This window comes from Symphalangus syndactylus, chromosome 5 (assembly GCF_028878055.3).
Source record: "Symphalangus syndactylus isolate Jambi chromosome 5, NHGRI_mSymSyn1-v2.1_pri, whole genome shotgun sequence".
Taxonomy (NCBI): Eukaryota; Metazoa; Chordata; class Mammalia; order Primates; family Hylobatidae; genus Symphalangus; species Symphalangus syndactylus.
Genome location: NC_072427.2, coordinates 26,744,139 through 26,758,203, shown reverse-complemented (window position 1 = coordinate 26,758,203; position 14,065 = coordinate 26,744,139). Strand labels below are relative to the sequence as shown.

Below are 14,065 nucleotides of genomic sequence, written 5' to 3'. Positions count from 1 at the left end.
GATAAATGCATGCACTCAAATCCAGATGAAATTTCCATCACCCCAGGAAGTTCCCTCATGCCTCTTCCCTGTCAATCCCTACACCAGAAGCAACTACGATTCTGATTTCTATCACCACAGGCTTATTTTGCCTATTTTAGAATTTCACATAACTGGAACCAAATATCATGTACTATTTTGTGTCTGGTTCTTCACTCAGCAAATTGATTTTGAGATTCTTCCACCAGGTTGCATGCATTTGTAGCTGGTTCTTTTTACTGCTGAGCAGCATTCCATTACATGCGTGTACCAAGGTGACTTTAGACATTTGCCTGTTGATGGATACGTTGGCTATTCTTAGTTTTGGACTATCATGCATAAAGCTGCTAAGGGATATTTGCATACGAGACTTCTTATGGACATTTTTTCATTTCTCTTGGGTAGGTACCAAGAAGTGGAACTGCTGGGTCACAGAGCAGATGTATGTTTAACTTTTTAAGTAACTGCCTTGCAATTTTCCAAAGTGGTTGTGCCATTTTATCTTTCTGCCAGCACTAGATGAGAGTTACGTTTGTTCCACTCATCTTTAACATTCAATATTGTCTGTCTTAAGCATTTTAGCCACTCTATAAGTATTGGTATTTCATTGCCTTTAGAAACTTTTTGTATTCATTGAGATTCTAAATCAATGTAGTCCTGGTTATCAGCACGTAAAATTTAGAATTCTATAATACTTCTACATTTACAAAGCCCCTTCACATAAATAATTTTATTTGCTCCTCAAAATAACTGTGCTCTTGGTTCTACTTTAGTGCTTAGGAGACTGAGGTCCAATTGCTCCCCCTGCATCTGGGTTCTTCCTCACTCAGTTTTATCCTCTACATCATGAGCAATTTCCAATTCAGATCATAGTTCTGATCATGCTACTCCCCTTGTATAAAACCCTCAATGGCTTCCCACCGTTCGCAGGGGAAAGGATAAACATCTCAGTGGTATTCAAGATCCAGTTATGGTCTGGTTGCAGCCCATGGTCCAACCTCATCTACTTTCTCTTTTTTTTTTTTTTTTTTTTTTTGAGACTGAGCCTTGCTCTGTTGCCCAGGCTGGAGTGCAATGGCACGATCTCGGTTCACTGCAACTTCCGCCTCCCCAGTTCAAGCAATTCTCCTGTTTTAGCCTCCTAAGTAGCTGGGACTATAGGCTTCCCTACTGCCCGCCGCTATGCCCAGATAATTTTTGTATTTTTAGTAGAGACGGGGCTTCACCTTGTTGGCCAGGCTGGTCTCAAACTCCTGACCTCAAGTGATTTGCCCACTTTGGCCTCCCAAAGTGTTGGGATTACAGGCGTGAACCACCGCATCTGGCCAACCTCATCTACTTTATGACACCCAAACTTTGCCTATTCATTATTCTTGGAATTCTCTTTCCTGTATCAGCACCTTTGTTTAAGGCTTTTTGTTGTTGTTGTTGTTGGGGTGGGTGGGGAGAAATGAGCATTTCAATGCTACCAATCTAACCCATTAAGTCTGACTCCCAATCCCCTTACTCAGGCCAAATCTTACCCTATTTCCAGCTTCCCCAGATTCTCTTATTTCCCTGCAGATGGAAGTAATGTCTCTCTCTCATGTCGTTTTGTATTTAACCCAGCCTCTATACACCAGAGCTACCTGTGCATACGTCTAATGTCTACCTGATTAGACTGTGATATCCCTGGGGGAATACTTATGTTGCATCCATCTGTCTCCCAGCACTGTGCACTGGGCCTGACTATTGGTTCATATGTGACAACCTGGTCTCTGTAGCTAGAATGGATACCCCTTGAGGAAAGAACTAGAGATGGCCTTATCTCAGGGCCAATGTCATTGCTATAGTCATAATAAGGGCTTCTGGTTAACTAGTCTGACCCAAGGCTCAAGGACGGGCCCTAGGATCCATCTATCCAACCATACATCCATCATCCACACATACTTTCAACTTGTCCATGTATCATCCATGTATCCTCCATTAATACACCATTCATCTTCCATATATAAACTCAACAACCAGCTTTGCATCCATCTTCCAACCACCCATCCATCCTTGCATTCCTCTAACCCATATTTACTGGGCACTCTGTCTATGCCTTTATCAGGCCTTGGTAATGCAAAGAATCACATCTGGTCCCTGCCCTCAGGAGCTTCCATTTTTTTAGGCAGTAGACACAGAAACACCATTATCCACTAAGGTAGAAAGATCCACTGCCCAGAAGGGGAAGTCTGGGTGCTGCTGCCCCTAACCATGCTCAGCTCTGCCAGGCGATTGTCAGCTCTGGGACCACATCCTGGCTCACAAACCCATCATTTCCCTAAGACCCAAAAGGGACTCAGTTCAGCTTGGAGCCCCTGTTGTCTCTGTGGCACCTATTGTCCTTTGGCTTTCCCCTCTCCTGGCTCAGGGAGTCTCCCTACAGGGGGCACTTACTGCTGGAGCAGAAGGGAGGAGCAGGCCTAGAATCCCTGAGTGTCAAAGTTCAGAGAGGTTTAGAATGTCAGCTCTGGATGAGAAAATCGAGGTCCAGAGAGCAGGGAGGACTGGTCCATGGTCATGCAGCAAATGAGTGGCTGCATTTGGGTCAGAATGCTGGAGGCCTTAGGCTTCAGGAGCCACAAAATCCTTTAACCAAACCAAATCATACTTGGTTCCACTAATATAAAAAAGGTAACTAGTGTGGGAGCAGGGCAGGAGCTGCAATACTCATGGCCTCTCATTCCCTGTGGCACTGAGAGGCTCATCCCAGAGGTGCAGGCTGTAAGGGTGACCCTGCCAAGAGATGCTTCTCCTCCTTCCTCCTTTCCCATGCCCTCCTCTTCATGGGGCTTGGCTTTGTTCAAGGGCCCTTGGGTCTGGTCTTTTCTGCCTGGATTGTGGAATAGGGGCTTCCTGCCCTGGGCAAGGAGACATACCTGGCATGTGCAATGGCTGCCACCCATTCGTCACAATCTTTTGCGTCCTCTGTCCTCAGCTCCAAAGCTTTCTGGTTCTCATGGCTGAAGTTCACCGTGAAGTAATGCTGTACCAAGAAGAAGACATCTCCAATTACCAGAGTGTCCACGGGACCAACAGCGACTCCCGCAATCAATCTAGCTGTTTTGCAAAGTGCCCGCTGTCACATCAGCTAGGCACAGATTCCTTGTTTGTGATAATCAGAATGCCATTCTATTTAGCAGTTTCCAATTCTCGATTAAAAGGGCTTTTGTACCATGTAACAGAGCCTATGCTTAGGATATTGTAAGAAGGAAACAAAACACACAAAGCCCTGTTCGACAACAAATTGCAAAAAGCCAGTTTGAAATCATCAGGCGTGCTGGAGGAAAGGCAGGGAAAGCACATCATTAGAACATCCTTTTGGGAATTGGGTACCAATTCACTGCAGCATGTATTTAACTCACTCCACAAAAATGGACTAAGTGCCCTTCTAGGTCCTGGGGTTAGAGTGATGAGTAAACAGACACGGTCCCTATAAGAGCCCACTGGAAGCCACCTCTGTGTTGGGTGCAGGTGACTAACTTAGAACCATGCCAACCATGGGCCCTGCCCCTTAAGGACTAAGGGAAGCGGAAGAGCCAGACAATAGACACCCATCTGCAATACTGTTATATGAGTTAAATACATGTAAAGCTCCTAGAAGAATGTTTGGCACCTAGTAAGCACTGTAATTGCTGTAATTAATGTGGTGCCATCACTACCATCATGGAAGTAAGAACAAAGGGCTGTGGAGGCACAGAAAAAGTCACCCACTGACTTATCCCAGGGAGATCAGGAGGGCTTCCCAGAGGATGGGACATTGGTTCTGGTTTTATTTCAGCTGAATGGAAGAGCATAGGGGGCAGCTTGGTGTCCAGAGCTCACAGCATATTCGGGAGGGGGAGGGGGCTGTACAGGGATGCCAGGGGGCAGGTGGGCAGGGGCCTGGGGTGCAGCTGAGAGGAGGAGAAGGCAGCAGGGACAAAGCCCAAGTTTCTGGCTTGAGCAACTGGGCATGTTGGGAGAGTCATACACTGGGCTGGGGCATTGGCAGGAGGAAGGGGCAGGGGGCTCTGAGGGGCCAACTCCGCATGCAGAGGGATTCGTCGGAGAGAGAGGGCAGACAAACGAAGTGCTGGGGGCCCAGCCTGGGCCTGGGCCCGGGCCTGGTGAAACTGGGAGGAGAGAGGCAGGGGGTGAGGTGCAAAGAGGGGCCCTTAGGTCTGCCATTCAGAGGATGCACCACGGGCCAGCCATGGTGTGACACCGAGCCAGAGAGGGTGCCCGTCCCTCCATCCCTCGGTGTCCAGGTGGCAGCGAGCAGCAGCACAAGGTGCAGTGTGTAAACTAATTTTAGCTTCTGCTGACATTTATGTGTTTTTGTTAATTGTCAGTCTAGGTGGCAGCCGGGTGTATGTGAAGCGGGGGGCGGGGGGAATGAGTATGGCGGGAGAGAGAGAGAGAGAGAGAGAGAAAGAGAGTGAGTTGTTACGGAGTCAATGTCTGTCTCTTGTTTCCTAGGAAACAGATAACTGGGGCTATAGAATGAAATGTCAGCTACAGCCTCAAATAACTGAATCTGAAAGGCTCCAGTGGGCACCCTGCCCTCCTCCAGGAGGAAACAGGTGACACATAGTGGCAGGCGGCTACCTAGCACTTTCCCCATCTCTCGAGAGATGATGAACGCACAAATGCTTGTCTCCCATGATCTCATTATTTCCACATTCACCAAGCAGAACAGGTATTCTTTGTGTTACAGCTGATGAACCTGAAGCTCAGAGAGGTTGAGCTGCTTGCCTAAGGCCAAACAGCAGGAAAGCAGAGAAACTGGGATGACAAACCTGCACTGGGCAACTGCCACCTGCTCAGGTCCTGGGCTTGGTCCTGGGATGCAAAGACAAAAAGGCAAAGTCCCCACCTCAAGGAGCCTGTAGGTAGGTGAGACTCAGAGTCCCAAATCAGAAACAAGGCACTCAGCTACAAACAGGCACAGTGGGGTTGCTGGGTCTCCTTAGAGCCCCAAGGGGAATGTCCCAGAGCTATAGGAGCCCATTGCTGGGACCAGAGCAGGAGTGTTCTCCTTCCCTACTGGGTCACCAGGGGACTGAGAGCTGCATGGGGTGATGGGCTTGAATGAGGCCTTTCACTCCTCACAGAGGCTTCTTCCCAATCAGCCCTACTGAGTGGGGAAGCAGATGGCTCCCTGCTACCCATGTGTACTGGAATCCCCTGCAGCCTCACCCCTGCTGGAAACCTAATTGTGAGGAAGGATGCCGGGAAGACCCTCCAGGCCTGAACCCAGTCATCAGAGACCTTGAGCTTCTGACAGGTTATGATGCCCAACTCTCCGTCCTGCAGACCAGGCACAGGGTTCCTGGAGGCTTCAGGAAGCCGGCCGCAGGCTACCCAGAGGCTTTCTCCACTCCCTTCCTGTCACTCCAATAGTTGCTAGTTCATCTGCCCGTCTACTCCATCTGTGTGGCCTCGCTCTGACCCCATCACCGCTACCCTAGGTTAGGCCCCACGACCCTTCTCTTGGGCTACTGTCACAGTCTCCTAACAAGCATCCTGCATCTGCTGTCCTCCTGGGATAGGAGACACTGCCTAGACCCTGAGTGACTGACAGGCTTGGAGTTCAAGTGAAGTGGCCAGTTTATGGAGGGGTGGACTTTGGGACAAGCGTGACCCAGAAGCTTCCCTGTGAGGCATAACGGCCAGGCTCCAGGGGCCAGGGCGAGCTCTGGGAGTATACAGAGCCACTTCAGGCTCCCGGCCAGAGGAACTGCAGTCCAGGCAGCTGTGAGGGCCTCCACCTTAAGGAGAAGGGGAAGCTGGAGGATCTACCATGCCTCAGGCCTGGTACTAGGTTCTTTGCACACATCAGCTGACTAGACACAACTGCCCTAGAAATTAAGTCTGTTATCCCCATTTAGAGGGCATGTGGAGGCAAGACACATTCATTTGTCCAAGGTCACCAGGCTAGAAACAGCATCACTGAAGCCAGAACCCTGGGCTGCCTTTGCCCGGTGGTGCTTTTGCTGCTGCAGGAGGCCTGAGCTGGAATATAAGTGCCTGGAATGACTTGAGAGCAGTTTGTTCCCTTCGTGCTTGTAAACCTGCCCCCTGACATCTGTTTTATGCAACCACATTGCCTGACTGACTTGTAGAAATTGTTTGCTAAGGGAAAGTCAGCTTCCACCCAGAGTTTCTGAATCAGCACAAATCTGGACTTTGGGTAGCAAGTAAATGAGACTTTGCTCTATGTAGGAATTGGTAGGGACAGAGATAGAGACAGAGACAGAGATAAGATAGATGCATGGGGGGCAGGTGGGAGAGGGAGAAGCCTACAGAGACACAGAGACAGAGTATAATCCACTGGGAAAGACCAAAGCCCACGTCTAGAGAGAGAGGATGACCTCCAGGCTCCTGGAAGATGCTATGAAAAAGGGAGCTTAGAGAGGTGGAAGGGACTCAGTGAGAATGTCAGATTTCCAAACCTATGTGCAGGAAAACCTAAAACACAACCAGTGGTGTGGGGAAAAAAAGGGAAAGTGACTGATTTTGTGAGGCCCTGCTGTGCGCCTGTCATCCTGCAGGCACTGTCCCTGTGTTCCTGAGGGAGCCCAGCCACGGTGGACGTAGGTGGCATGACCCCACTTCACAGAGGGGGCTGAGGCTTGGAGGTGGGTGTGAGGTGTCTCTGAGATTGCTGTCTAGGGTGACAGTGGCTTGGCTCTTAGCCCAGCGCCCTTCTGTTCACCCTGTTTGTTCTCTTCACTGTAATGGACAAGAGTTAATAGGGGGTAAGTGGCTTTCTGGGTAGGGAAAGAGTGCTGGAAAGGGGGTCTTATCTGGTGTCAGTTCTGCAGTTGAGACAGTGTGGCTTGGGGGCAACTAAGTCTCTTCTTCCTTGTCATCCTTAGCTTCCTCATCTATGAAATGGGGAATTAAATGAGCTGGGCTCAAGGTCTTTTTGAGCTTATATATATATATAGATATATATATACACACACACACATATATTTCTATGTATAAGTATATATACATATATATACACACACATATGTATAAGTATATATACATATATACACACACATATATGTATAAGTATATATACACACATGCTTTTATATCCATCGATATATCATATATATACATACATATATACTTATATATATTTGTATACGCACACACACACACACACACGCTTTTACATCTATCCATCGATATATCTGGAGAATGTGAATGAGAGTGTGCATGCGTGGATGTGTGTGGATGTGCTTTGGGTCTTTCCCTCCACTTCTGGATAGGCCCTGGGTTGTTCCCAATCTCTTCCATAGCTCTCAGAGGCTGTGTATGTTTCTGGCCCATCCCTCTTCTCTGTCAGTGTCAGCTGTGTGGCCTAAGTGTGGTCTGAGGGTCTGGGCAAGGCACTGTGTCCTGGGGTCAGCCTGGCAGGCGGAACCCCAGCAGAGGCCAGGCGAGGACCCCTCCCTGGGCCCCAGGGAACACACAGGCCAGAGATTCAGGTCTCAGGGAAAAGAGTTTGCCTGGACCACAGGCCTGGCCAGGCTTAGGCTTGGGGATGGGGGGTGTCTGCACTCCATCCTTCCCCTGACCTACAGGACTTCTCCCTGAGGCCCCTCCTTCCTTGGAGCCTCACAGCCTGGCTGACCCTTTAGTCTTGGACTGCTCAGGGCCAGGGCTTGTACCTGCTTCATTTGGAAACTCTTGAACCCTGCACACAGCCTAGTACCGAGTGGATGCTGATGAATAGCTGAAGAATGAGTGAATGAACAGACACACGAATGCTTCACCTTGGGGTTCTGATGACGTCCTGATGAGGCACCCAGGACCTCGTGATGGTCCTCACCCCTCTTGCACTTGTTAATAATGATTCTGCAAGCAACCCTTCTGGGCACTTGTGACATCCCGGCCACACTGCTGTATCTCTCAGGGACACAGGCCCATGTGGGGATGGCAAGACCCCATTTGCTGTCTTTGGTTAGTGAGGATCTGTAACCACTGTTTTTGTCCCAATGTAGGCTCACCCCAAATAAGTGGAGCCCTGGGAGTGAGGAATATAAGTGATAGAATTTTCTCTGTGTCAACCAATTTCCCATCTTTATCCTGCTTTCCAGCCAGGATGGAGGGACTGGGCAGACTTCTCCAGGGGAAGCAGGTCTTGCTGCAGCAGTTGGACAGAAAGAGATCTTTTGGTGATGGTATCAGAATAGTAAAGACTATAAATGCTGGTGTTTCTTAAGTAAGGGAAGGCAAAGATTTGGGGGAAATGGGGGCAGAAGAAGGGACTTCCTATTGCTTCTTTTTTATTTATTTATTATTTCTTTTTTGAGACGGAGTCTTGCTCTGTCACGCAGGCTGGAGTGCAGTGGTGCAGTCTTGGCTCACTGCAAGCTCCGCCTCCCGGGTTCACGCCATTCTCCTGCCTCAGCCTCTCCGAGTAGCTGGGACTACAGGCACCCGCCACCATGCCCGGTTAATTTTTTTGTATTTTTAGTAGAGACGGGGTTTCACCATGGTCTCGATCTCCTGACCTCGTGATCCGCCTGCCTCGGCCTCCCAAAGTGCTGGGATTACAAGCGTGAGCCACCATGCCCGGCCCTTCCTATTGCTTCTTATTGGGTCCTTGAGGTGCCTGGGCTGAAAAGGCCTTAATCTTTGTCCACCTTCCTCACCCACTGCCAACATTTTATTATGAAAATTTTAAACATTCACAGACATTATAATTATTTTACAGTAAAAACCCATATCCCACCACCTAGCTTTCACCATTACACCTTATGGCACTTGCAGAAAACCTTGGCCCTTATGAGGCTCTTATGCACCATTCACCCAAATGGAAGTTTCCCTGCCATGAGCTGACACAGACACCTGAAGACAGTGGAAGCCCCCAACCCCGGATGTCCCCATGAGGTCCATGGATGGTGGCAGCAGGGACTGGGGAGTAATGTTGGGGGTGCCTTGCTTCTGCCTGGGAAATGCTCAGGTGCTAACATTCTGCTCAGGTCGCTTTGGTTCCACGGGTGTGAGGTTGGGTCTGGGATATGCTTGTGTGTTCCATTGATCTTCTGGGACTTTGGAGATGGAGAGCACATGGAAATCTCAGGGTTGCAATAGCCCAGCTTTGTGGTCCAGTTTGGGTCAAGGAGCCCACTCTCCACCCAGCCCCTACCTGGGCAGCTCCCCTGACTGGGACAGAGCATATAACTGGGGAAAAAGGGAGACAGATGCTTCAGTTCAGCCTTAGTTTCTGTCTGGGGTTTTTTAAAAAAAGGGAGACTCTATTTGGGAAACTTGATTTCCTTTTGAGATAAAGAAGTGGCCTTAATAACTGGAGGAGGACTAAGCATGTGGAGGTTCATATTCCTAAATGTTTCAGGTGACAACAAATGACAGGCGTAGGTGCCATTGTGTTATCTGGGAAATGCTATTGTTGGTACTACTTGCTAGCTGTGTAACCTGGGGCCAGTCACTGGATGGCTCTCACCTCAGTTTCTTCATCTACAAAATGGGCATAAGAAGAGTCCCTTCCTTACATGGTTGTTGTGAGAGTCAAGTGAGATAAAGCTGGTGCCTGCAAGCAAGCATCCAATGCACGTTCACTAGGCTTCTTTTTTTATTAATATTTTTTATAACTTTCTCCTTGGCAAGCTTGGGTGCCTACTTCAAAGCACAGGTGATTTCTTGGCTAGTATGGGCTTGGGGTAAAAATATGATGATCTTCTAGGCCCTACTCCATTATAGAAGTTCAGGACAACTTCAGGGAAATAGACACAAAGTTGTTGAGGATCTCAATTGCGCATCTCGTGGGTGACTGGTGGCTGCACAGGAGCATGTCAAGGCTCAGGGCAACCCTCCCCAAGGGACACTCGGACCTCTTGTCCTCTGCTGGTCTCCAGCCCCGAGAGAGCAGCTGTACCCTCAGGCTGGGCTGCCGATGCTCATGCTGTGTTCCTAAGGAGCAAATATGCAAGAGAGATGAATGTTGGCTTGGACATGCTTGAGCCTGAAGCCTTGTTTTCATGGCGGGTCTCAGGACCCACTGCAAGGCTATCTCCCATTACTGCACCTTCAACAAGGAGCAGGGCTGCCTCTGGCACGGATAGGCCAAAGTTCTAGAAAAACTCCACCTCTTGGCTCTTTGATCCTGGAAAGGGATCATTTCCTTTCCTCTCTGTTCTTTCCATTTCTCTCTCTCTCCTTTGCATTCTCTGAAGCTTTCTTTTTTCTTTTTTTTCTTTTTTTTTTTTTTTTTTTGAGTCAGTCTCACTCTGTTGCCCAGGCTAGAGTACAGTGGCACAATCTCTGCTCATTGCAACCTCCACCTTCCGGGTTCAAGTGATTCTCCTGCCTCAGCCTCCCAAATTGCTGGGACTACAGGTGTGCACCACCATGCCTGGCTAATTTTTTTTTTTGTAGTTTTAGTAGAGACGGGGTTTCACCATGTTGGCCAGGGTGGTCCCGAACACCTGTCCTCAAGTGATCCATCCGCCTTGGCCTCCCAAAGTACTGGGATCATAGTTGTGAGCCACTGCGCCTGGCCCTCTGCAGCTGTCTCCTTCTTTCTTTGTGTCTCTGTTCCTGCCTTTCTCCTCTGTGTCCCCTTCCCAGGTCTTCCCTCCCCACTCTTCCCAGCTTCTTTCCACATGGCAGGTGAAGTCAGCTGGTCAGGGTGGTACCAGTTGCAAAGTGGCACCCCATATTGGGGCCCCCTAGTTTCCCCTTTCTTGGCTCCCTCCTCTTCTCCAGGCTGTGACTGAGTGTGCCAGGGCCAGGGGCTCCCATCTCCTTTCCCCTGTCCTAGAAGTCTGAACACATATCTTCTGGCCCTAAGACTCGCTCTCCTGTCCCTATGATCTTTTCTGGCTGGTTTGGGTGTGTTTTGGGAGAGGCTTTCTGGATTCTGGAGCAGTACCATCTGCTATTGGGAAATGAGCTGAGGGAGGAAGGAGGAGCCACTGGCCTGCTTTGGTTCGAGACCCAAGCTCCAAAGCTTCAGTTGGGTCATCCCAGCTCCCTGGAGCTCTGAGATAGCTGGAGAGAACTGAGGAGCATTATATTGCTAGCGACTGCCTGAGGACCTCACGAGGGTGGCGGTCTGGAGCAGTTAGGGGGTTTCTGGAAGTTCTTGATAAATAATCTTAATATCAATTTCTTTCATGGAAAAACAATGACCCTGCATAGCACCAGAGCTCTTGAGACAGTCTCATAACCTCAACTGGTATCGGTTCAGAGCTCAGGCTGACCTGAGTCACCTTTGAAAGCTGAACTCTCACCTGAGCTTCCTCAGAGTTCCAAGGTTGGGCAGAGGCCAGAGACAGATCCCTCCAAAGCTGCAGAGTAAAAACCAGACTCACACTGGGGGCAACACTGGAGCTGCTGTGATGAGGCCAGGATCACAACTTGGACATCCCCAGAATGATGCTGAGACCAACCAGAGCTACCCAGAGCTTCTCAGACTCACAACACATGAGCCTCAGTGTGACCACAGGATAGGACCCGAGTCACACCTGCCACAACAATGTGACCACATAGGCTTGCCTGGATCCCAGTTGGATTCCTCTGCAGAACAGCAGCATTGTTCTGGAGTCAGTCCCAGGGACACCCTAAAACTCTCCAATGCAACAGAGAGCCTCATGCCCACCTTCCCTGGGCCCTAGATGAGATCAGGACTCAACTATATGTGATCAAGGATATAGGATACATTCAGATATAGGACCCGAGTCCAAGTTTCAATAACAAATCTTCACAGGCCTATTAGAGTTGCTGGAACAGATCTAGCATCCCCCGCAGCCCTTCACCAGACTGCCCAGATCCCGGAAGGGGAGTCATGATGCCTGATAAGCCCATAGCTCTTTCTAAAGGCAGCTGGTTCCTGTGGGGAAGCTGGGCTGGGGCTCTTCCCTTAACTGGACTGGAGCCAGGTAGAGCAAGGGCTCCCCGAACTGCCCCAACAGGGAAGTGAGGCTGGGAGTTTGCCTTAGGAAATAGGAGGAGAGGCAGTTGGTTGGCAGTATCATCAGAAGCTGTAAGGAGACCACTAGGAGTCGGGGTTGTGAGAGACAAGAAGGGCAGGTGAGCAGGAGGTGTGAGGCCAAGCAGAGATAGCAGAGCACCGAGGGTGGCACTGGCAGACACGGGGTGCCGCTGAGTTGCACTGAGGGTGGAAAGCTAGAGGTGGCGTGTCAGGCTCTGGCTGCAGGTGGTTGAGGGTGGCATGGGGACAAGACTGGCTGCCCTGGAATACCTGGATTCCACCTCTTCTCAGTTATGTGTGCTGGGAATGCTACCTGCACTGTGGTTCTTGTTCTTCCAAGAATGTCCCACCACGCTTACTGCCATGAGAATCCTTAAAGTCACTGGAGCCACAGCGGCACCCAAATCACCTCAGAATTTGTTAGGACTGTAAGTTCTTGGGCTCCACCCCAGACTTCTGTTTTGAAACAAGTCCCCCAGGTGATCCTGCTGCACCCTGTGGTATGAGAAGCATTGCTTAAGACAAGCTACCATTACTTGAGATAAAACTACATGCGGGGCCAGGACTGTCTTCAGTCTTGCTGGGTGCCACCAGTTTTCCAGGACCAGGCTCAGATCTACAGCTCTGCTGGGCAGGAGTTGCCCCAGAGGTAAGTAGATGTAAAAATGCATTTCTCCTACTTCAGTATCCCAGTTGTCCACTCCAAATCCCTTGGAGCGCTTGCTAAAAATGTAGATCTCTAGGCACTAGCTGCCTTCTGAATCAGGATCGCTAGGGGTATGGCTGGGATTTATTTTAAAGAGCACCCTAGGTGATTCCGTACACGCTCATGCTTCAAGGAGAACTGATAAGCCCATGGCTCCTTCTTTTTTTAAATTTTGTTATATTATTATTACGCTTTAATTTTAGGGTACATGTGCACAATGTACAGGTTTGTTACATATGTATACGTGTGCCATATTGGTGTGCTGCACTCATTAACTCGTCATTTAGCATTAGGTGTATCTCCTAATGCTATCCCTCCCCCCTCCCCCCACCCCACAACAGTCCCCGGAGTGTGATGTTCCCCTTCCTGTGTCCATGTGTTCTCATTGTTCAATTCCCACCTATGACTGAGAACATGCGGTATTCGGTTTTTTGTACTTGCGATAGTTTACTGAGAATGATGATTTCCAGTTTCATCCATGTCCCTACAAAGGACATGAACTCATCATTTTTTATGGCTGCATAGTATTCTATGGTGTGTATGTGCCACATTTTCTTAATCCAGTCTATCGTTGTTGGACATTTGGGTTGGTTCCAAGTCTTTGCTATTGTGAATAGTGCCGCAATAAACATATGTGTGCATATGTCTTTATAGCAGCATGATTTATAGTCCTTTCGGTATATACCCAGTAATGGGATGGCTGGGTCAAATGGTATTTCTAGTTCTAGATCCCTGAGGAATCACCACACTGACTTCCACAATGGTTGAACTAGTTTACAGTCCCACCAACAGTGTAAAAGTGTTCCTATTTCTCCACATCCTCGCCAGCACCTGTTGTTTCCTGACTTTTTAATGACCGCCATTCTAACTGATGTGAGATGGTATCTCATTGTGGTTTTGATTTCCATTTCTCTGATGGCCAGTGATGATGAGCATTTTTTCATGTGTTTTTTGGCTGCATAAATGTCTTCTTTTAAGAAGTGTCTGTTCATGTCCTTTGCCCACTTTTTGATGGGGTTATTTGTTTTTTTCTTGTAAATTTGTTTGAGTTCATTGTAGATTCTGGATATTAGCCGTTTGTCAGAAGAGTAGGTTGCGAAAATTTTCTCCCATTCTGTAGGTTGCCTGTTCACTCTGATGGTAGTTTCTTTTGCTGTGCAGAAGCTCTTTAGTTTAATTAGATCCCATTTGTCAATTTTGGCTTTTGTTGCCCATGGCTCCTTCTAAGGGCAACTGGCCCTTGTGGGGAAACTGGGCTGAGGCTCTTCCCTGAACTGGACTGGAGCCAGGTTAGGGTGAGGATAGGCAGTTGATGTGAGGGTCAATGATGGGAAGTCTTATAGTCCAGAGATACATCCAAACCTGGCTTAGCCCAG

The 14,065-nt window shown here is 48.9% G+C and overlaps 1 protein-coding gene across 13 annotated transcripts in view; it reads right to left on the bottom strand.

The window, feature by feature from the left end:
- The window catches only part of RASGRF1 (Ras protein specific guanine nucleotide releasing factor 1), a 123,110-nt gene that overhangs the window by 92,489 nt on the left and 16,556 nt on the right, over window positions 1-14,065 (bottom strand). For all 13 annotated transcript variants that reach the window (XM_055277532.2, XM_055277526.2, XM_055277531.2 and 10 more), the window contains exon 2: window positions 2,922-3,028. In XM_055277532.2, the coding sequence (XP_055133507.2) occupies window positions 2,922-3,028 (107 nt within the window). The remainder of the gene's footprint in view (window positions 1-2,921; window positions 3,029-14,065) is intronic.